Genomic DNA, 7,516 nt, shown 5'->3' on the forward strand with positions numbered 1-7,516 from the left:
GGCGGGGTTGGCTGTCACGGCTGCAGGGAGGGAAGGAGCGGGCAGGAGCAGGGATGGGGCAGAGGCAGGCTGGAGGGGAGGAGGGGCGGTGAAGGCGAGAAGCAGCGAGGGGAGGAAGCACAGGGGAAGAAGCACAGCGCCGGAGTGAGAAGGCAGAGAGCGGGCAGGGAGGGGACGGGTATGGTAGCGCTGGTGCTGGGGGGGACATGGGCATGGCACAGGGCAGCAGTGGGACGGGGACAGGCAGGGACCAAGCTCCCTTTCCTCTGCGTAAAACCTGAGCCCTGCCAGGTCCCCCCTCTCCTCCTGCCGGAGGGGTGAGTCCATGGCCCCTGCTTGGGTCCCCTCCTGACAGCCCACCCAGGCTGCAGAAACCGTGGAATGGCTCAGGAGGTCGCTGGGAGCAGACAAGGATGGAGGAAAGCAGAGAAAGAACATCGCTGTGACCCGCTGGAGGTGATGCCGTGGTGCCCTGAGCGGCGGGGTGAGGGTGCTGCCGGGGACGTGCTGCTCCCTGGGGGCGGAGGTGGTGGTGATGCTGCCCCTGCCTGTCCCTGCCTGTCCCTGCCTGTCCCTGAACCCTCTCTCTGAGCTGCTGCGGGTCTGCGGCATAATTTAATCCATGGGGAGAAAGGCAGTGCGGGTGAGCACCGTGTTGATGCCCAGTTGGGATTTCAGCTCCGGAATAACCTGCCCTGGCCCCTCGCTGCACCCACCTCCCCAGATGGGTCTCAGAGCCTGAAAGCCTTCTCCTGTGTAAAAGTAATCAGATTTGAAGCGCTTGGTCTCTTTTCTGTGGCCCTGTCGGCCTTCATCCCCACATCCATCATTGCCATCGCTCTGCCGGTCTGTCCTCCCTTCGCTCCTGCCTTTGCCGCATCCTTTCCCCCTCTGCGTCGGGCTGTGCTGCTGCCACCACCGTTAACGGCTCGCCAGCACCAAGCGATAGGCAACAGGCTGCCGCCGCCCGATCCGAGGGCGGCAAGTTCAACTCACTTTTTTCCCCTCATCTGCCTCTCTATATTGTAAAGCTAAACCAGGCTGCTCCGCCTCCCTCTGCTCCCACTTGCTCCCAGCTTGGCTCTCCCGGCTGCAGCGAGCCACTGCGCATCTCTGGGCACAGCGTTTCGCTCCGGCAGCTGCCTCCGTCAAAGATGCGGCACCGGCAGCTTCTCTTTGATTTCTTTATGTCAAAACGAGGGGGTTTGACCAGATTTCTCATTTTCCAGAGTTGCCTTCAGGCTTCGAGGGGGGTCATTCCCCCTTCAGCCTCTGCTCAGCATCTCCCTGCCAGGTTTCACCGCTTGGCTGGAAGAGTTGTTTGTTTGCTCTTCTTCTAAGACGGGGAACAATAAACGCTGGCCGGATCAAAGTCCAGTGCTCGGATGGGTGATAGGGATTTAAATCCCATTGCTGCCAGCGCACCGCAGGTCTCCGCTCCTGTCTGCCAGCGCCGCTCGCAGCCGCCCCGTTTGCCTTGCAAACAGTGCGGCGTCACATCAAATAGGGGCTGGAGAAGAGCAGCCTGGAGGGGTGGCTTTCCGAGGGTGTCCATGCGGCATCCTGTTGCTATTTTAATGTTTTCAGCAATTAATCTGGCAGGAATGGTTGCGAGTTGGGGGGTGATAACGGTATCTGGATCCAAGAGTTGGGGAGGCAGAAGCAGGAGGGCAGATGAAGGCGATGCCCTCTGCCACCCTCATTTCTGCCCTTCACAGCATCAGCAAATCTTCACAGCATCAGCAAATCAAAGCTATTGCCTGGGAATCCTCATTCAGTCCCACCGTTTTCTTGTTGGCCTTTTTTAACCCTCTTTGCCTTTTTTTTTTTTTTTTTTAAGCTTTTTCCAAAAACTAGTTGTTTAAATTAACAAAAAACTATAGTTCCCAGGCTTTCATACCGGCATCGAAGCTTGGCTGGGGGAAGCAGCGCTGGGTGGTGTTTAGCTGTGTAAGTGTGTGTAAATACCAGCAGTCTCTTAAGCCGAGCACGAGTAATGTTTTCTTCCAGGAATATCAAATCGCAGAGAAGAGATACCACCAAACACTTTGAGATGCGGGTTGCCAGAGGCGGTTGTTTTCCTCATAAAGAAGTTTTAGTTTGATGTTTTCTCCAATCCAGAACAAAAAGAGAGAAGATAGTAAAATATGCAGAATATATCTCCCTGCTTTGTATTCTCAGCTACGGGATTCAACAACAACAACAAAAAAAAGAGTGTTTTTTTCTCCCATATGCATAAGTGTTTCTAAATTGTCCTTGGGTAAGATCGATGCTGTTAGGGGATGGCCATGGTTGTCCTGCTGTCTTCACAGCCGTTGGTGGCAGACATTAGATAAGCATGGGATGATGTCCTGGCTTGCCCTGTCACTGTGAGAAGCACAAAGGGACTGTCCCCCAAGCCTGGAAATGGCCCAGCCTTCCTCCGCAGAGAGGGGCTTGAGGATGAGGAGGGGGAGGAATCGGAGACATCAGGGTCACCCGTGAGCGTGGACATACCCACACACGTCGCTGCCCCTGCCTCCATTCCGGCCACCTCCTCCATACCTTATCACAGGCGGTTTTGCGTTTGCACAGCCTCAGGAAGCTGAGTAAACGCTGTCAAATCCTGTTAGCTGCCATTAGCGTTTTCTGTTTCGCAGCCGAAACCCCGCGTTTCCTCCGCAAGCCTCGCTGCCCGCCGCAGCTGTGGGGACAGAGCCCGGCTCTCCAGTCACCCGTATGCCGGGCTGGCAGAAAGCACGGCACTGAAATTCATCCCGAGGTGGATGCCAGCGGGTATCCCACGCGTCTGGGGCTGCCGGGGGCGTTTATCAGGAACCCTGTGCGGCGCTGCTGCAGTAGCTCGTGCGAGCACTTACGTCTTGTGCTTTGCCCGTTTGCGTTTAGGGCTTCCCCTTCAGTTAATAAAATTTCACCAACTGGGACAAAACGCACCAGCGATTTGCGGGGAGATGTGGAGCGAGCGTGAGTTGCCGTGCGGAGGGGAGGATGCTGGATGGATTTGGGGCAGGGGAGCCGCACCGGTACGTGGCTGCTGCCCTGGGCCAGCATCACCTGGATGTTTTGCTGTAGTTTCTATGCTCTGTCCGTTTGCTCTAGGGCAGCAGGTAGTTCAGCTCCATCCTTCAGCTCCTACCTTCAGCTCCATCCCAGCTGTGCCCCTTCCCTGCTCTGGCTGCGGGAAGAGGGTCTCTCCCGCCCTCCAAAAGGAGCTGTTTGTGGATGAGAAGTGGCATATTGACCCGGGGGCACCGAGGTACCTCTTAGCATTTGGCATTTTTTGGGGGGGGCAGGTTTCTCTGTCAGGTGCGAACAGGGCACGCGTGCGATGCTGCTGCGGGGCTGCTCGGGGCTCTGTGTGTCTGCTGAGCCTTTGCATTATATATATGTATTATAATGCTCCTTCTACACCATCTTCCCTTCCAAGGCTTTCCAAATCCTTTAGAAACATTAACTTCTTCGTATAGGTCTGTGAAAATTTAACAGGAGATTAAAACAGCCTGTGTGTCCGCGCTGTTGCCGATCCCAAACTCATCTGCCTGTTTCTCCTGGCTCTGTCCCCGTTTTGTGGGTCTTGGTCACTTTGTGCGCTGCCGTCTATCACCAGCGGAGTTAAAGGATGTGCTGCCACAAGTACTGAAAGTTAATAGTGACTCATTCGGGGCGGATCAGCAGCGCATTCGGCCCCGTTTTGACGCCCTGCTGTGTTACTCGGGTGGAATTTGTGCCCTCAGAAGCCCGGATGCCAAAATGCAAACCCTGCCTTGTGAATTCAGGCCTTTGATGGAGACGTTAAAGATTGACTTGCTTATTGTTTATATTCAGAAGAAGGCAGCAGAGGGAGAGGGACTGCCCTACCTGCGGCATCCTACTTGGCCCCCTGCCTCGGGAGGGCTTTGGACCCCCAGTCCCCCAGGCAGGACGGTCCCAGTTTGCTGCTGCCCCTGGTACTGGGAGCGGTGGTGGCCGAGCTGTCCCCCGTGCCGAGGCAGGGGCTGGTGGAGCCGTGGTTGGGGTTTCCGAGGCGGCTGCTCTGGTTTGGGGTGGGCGCCCCGGGCATGTTGGCGGGTACCTGCAGGGGGATTTGGTGCTCCGAGAGCGACGTGCTGGTGGGGTAAGCAAAGCCACGTCCGTGGAGATGCCCTGCTTCCTTATGGTGTGCCCAGTGAGTGTGGTGGAGAAGCTGGCCAGCCCTCCTCATCCCCCCGCCGCGGGGTCTGGGCTGTCAGAGCCAGAACAGACACTTTTAGGCTTTGGATTGTTGACTGTGTGGTTTTGTCCCATATATATTACAAGGTTTGGATGAGGAGCCCTCACCTCTACTCCGGGCGCATCCAAAGAGCTCCAGTAGGGGCTTTGGTGCGGCGTGGGTGATGGTGAGATGAAGAGGACCGAGTCCCGGGGACCGGGGGTTTCTCCGGGCGGCAGAAGCAGCGACGCAGCTTGAGGGGACCCGCTTGGAGCCCTGCCTAAACCAGACGCTGTTTCTTGTGTTTCTGTAGGTTAGAAATCTCTGTTACATGGTGACGAGACGGGAGAAAATGAAACACACCATTTGTAAACTCCAGGAGCAGATCTTCCATCTCCAGATGAAGCTTATTGAGAAAGATCTTTACCCAGGTCAGTACCGCTTACCAGAGCTCGTTCTTTCAGACGCTGTCCCTGCCGTCCTCTGAAGCCAAAGACTCATGCCCAAAGCCTCAGCCCCCACCCCACAGAAACCAGAGCTGCCCCCTCTCCTGTGGGGTTTATTTAAGCACGGGTTCCTCTGTTGACTCTTTGCCCATCTCCAGTTTTGTTCAGAAACGCACCATTAAGCCATACTCTGGGTGACCTCTGCATGGGACCGGTCAGAAGGACCCGTGCGTTTAGTTAGGTGGTGATGCTGAGGCAGCGTTTCGGTGACTTTTGTGGAGATGGAGCTGGTCGGGAGGAGACGGTGAATCCTGGGCACGGGGCTGCCGGCGCTGGGGCGGATCCGGGGCAGCCAGCTCCCTGGCAGGGGTCAGCAGCCCTCGCTTCGGACTCTTTGCAGATGCCTTTGGCTCTGTCGAGAATCGAAGGTTAAGCTGCTGGTGGGATGTCTCCTAGAGACCACCTCCTGGTCAGCTGCAGTCCTCTGCTCCACATACCGATTAGTGGGGAACATCACGCTACTGCATGCAAAACCTTTTTTTAAGGAAGTGAAATAAAGTTGATTGCCTTCTGTCCTATATTTTTTTCCCCCCTTTTGCACAAGCGGTGCCGGAGCCCGCAGCTCCTGCTCCCTCCTCCTTTCCCTTCGGTGGCAGCGCAGACCAAACCCCGTGGCTGCAGAGCAGTTTTTCCAGCAGCAGCATCTGGCGCTTTGGCAGGCGCTTCCGACGGTTGTTGTGTTTGTGGCTTTGGAGTTGCGTTTGAAGCCATCACATGCTTGGGGTTTCTTCAGGAACTGTCTGGGCTGAGCTTTCCTTGACAAAAGTTTCCTTTGACTGAAGTTTTTGGAGGCTGAGAAATGTGTATGCTAGGATGTTTGTGACTCGGAGCCTGTGCAAATTCCTCTCGATGGCCGGAGGCGGGGGACGATGTGGGGCAGGAGTGGCCAGAACCCCCGGGGTTTGCTCCGGGGAGATGTGGGTCCTGTAAATCTCAAGTCCCTGTGACACAGATCAGTGACACTGTGTGTTGCTCCGTACGTCCTCGCAGAACCAGCGATACGGGTCACCAGCCTGGGCAAAATGGTGTTCCCGGCTGGTCCTACCAACCGGAGACCCCACGTTGCACATCCCAAGAGCCGTTCCCTGGTACCCGGGCAATTTGTGCCAGGTGGTGCTCCCAGCAGTGGTGCCGCTGGCTGGAGGTCCAGCTCAGGAATAACGGGTGGATAAAGGACAAGAACAACAAACTGAGATGCTGAAGGCAGACGCCGTGCGCTGTTGCTGGGTTCTGCAGATTTTTGGGGGGCGGCAGGGGACCTCGTGATGCTCTTCAGTGGGCAAACCCGGTTTAGCATTTGCAGCTCTCAGAAGGAGGGAGGCGCAGGGTAGTTTGCCAGGAGAGCTTTCTGAGCTCACCTCCCTCGTGAACGGGGCGTTAGACGGCCGGAAATGCCCCTGGGGACCTGCGTTCCCCGAAATGCCCTAGGGAGTCCGACCGCCGGTGCATGCCCGACCCTCTCTCTAATGGAGTGGGAGTGGGCATCTCCTCCCGGGGAGGGCTGGGGTGGGTGAGACGGGACCCTCCCCGGCGTGTCGGGGCTCTGGCACTCACGTTTCAGGGCTGGCTGCACTGGTGCCAGTGCTGTGCCATTGCCGTTCCTGAAAATGTTATGCGCATATTCAGGGAAAAGGCCAAGTGCCATTACCGTGATGTCTGTTCTGCCTTAAGGTGAGTGATCAGAGACAAACCCGCGGTGAGAGGGTGGCTCAGGCAGCGATGGGTGTACGGGCTGGGGGATTGCTTCGTGGGTTTTGGTGCAGATGTTCTTCTCTCCTGCCCCAAATGGTTGGCATTTGCCACTTCATTTTCTGCTCTGAACTGACCGAGCTGAGCTGCTCATCTCTCCCGGGATGGGCTTTTTGGTTGAGCCTGAGCGGGGACTGCTGCCTCTGGGACATGGCTCCCACGAGTCGCTGCCGCCAGGGAAGGGGTCCTGCTGCAGGAATTTGGTCCTGGGATCTCCAGGTGGTTTGGGCATCTGGGTCCTTCCCATGCCAGAGGGACATTAGGGACCCGAGTGCCTTTTGGCATCGATGCGTAGGGTCTCCTAAGCTCGGGAGGAATCCCCTTGCCGGGACGTGACTTCAAAGTTGCGATCCCAAACATGGGAAGAAGAGATGGCTCCGTTAGCTGTGACAGTCATAGCGCAGGCAAGAGCACAGCATCGGTACGCATCTCCTCCCCAGCACAGCGCGTGGTCCTCCCGCTGCTCTCCAGGTCCTGCGCGATGGCAGGCGCCGGGGCCGGCGGCAGCACGGCGCAGAGGGGTGGCCGGTGTGAAAGAGGTCAGAGAAGGATTTAGCCTCCAGCTGCCCTTCCCACAGCAGCTACACAGCCGTGGCCGTGCCACCCCTGCGTGGCAGTGCGCGGCGGAGCCCTGGAAAGCAGTGTTGCGCCGATTTTCTGTCCCAGCTCCCGGCTGTCTCACCCTGGTCCCATCCCCAACGCGCACCATTATAGACCCTGCTGGTTTGCTAAGCCATGCCAGGCCAGTTGATGATGCTCAGAGGTAAAGATGCTCAGCGCCCAGTGGGACCAAAGCTATGGATAAACTCACTGCTGCGTTTTCCATCATTACAAAGCGCTGACTGGTTTGAAAGCGGGGGGACGGTTCCTGTAGCATCCCCTCCCCACAGCTCCCGACCGGGCTGCTCCGCGTGCCTGGGGTTTCTTGGTGAAAGGAAGAAGTCTCCATTATTTTGCCTGGATGAGGCCAGTTTTTAACTGCTGTGACGGTACTCATCACCCAAAATCTGTTGGGGTTATTCCAAAGATGGTTTTGGCACAAAGGTTTTTTTGGAATGGCTCCCACATAAAC

General features: G+C 56.8%; 1 protein-coding gene across 1 annotated transcript in view; it reads left to right on the forward strand.

The window, feature by feature from the left end:
* JADE2 (jade family PHD finger 2) overlaps positions 1-7,516 on the forward strand; it is a 78,221-nt gene that overhangs the window by 65,647 nt on the left and 5,058 nt on the right. The window contains exon 9 of the mRNA XM_009890910.1: positions 4,503-4,620. Within this exon, the coding sequence (XP_009889212.1) occupies positions 4,503-4,620 (118 nt within the window). The remainder of the gene's footprint in view (positions 1-4,502; positions 4,621-7,516) is intronic.

Source organism: Charadrius vociferus, unplaced genomic scaffold, assembly GCF_000708025.1.
Source record: "Charadrius vociferus isolate BGI_N301 unplaced genomic scaffold, ASM70802v2 scaffold370, whole genome shotgun sequence".
Classification (NCBI taxonomy): domain Eukaryota; kingdom Metazoa; phylum Chordata; class Aves; order Charadriiformes; family Charadriidae; genus Charadrius; species Charadrius vociferus.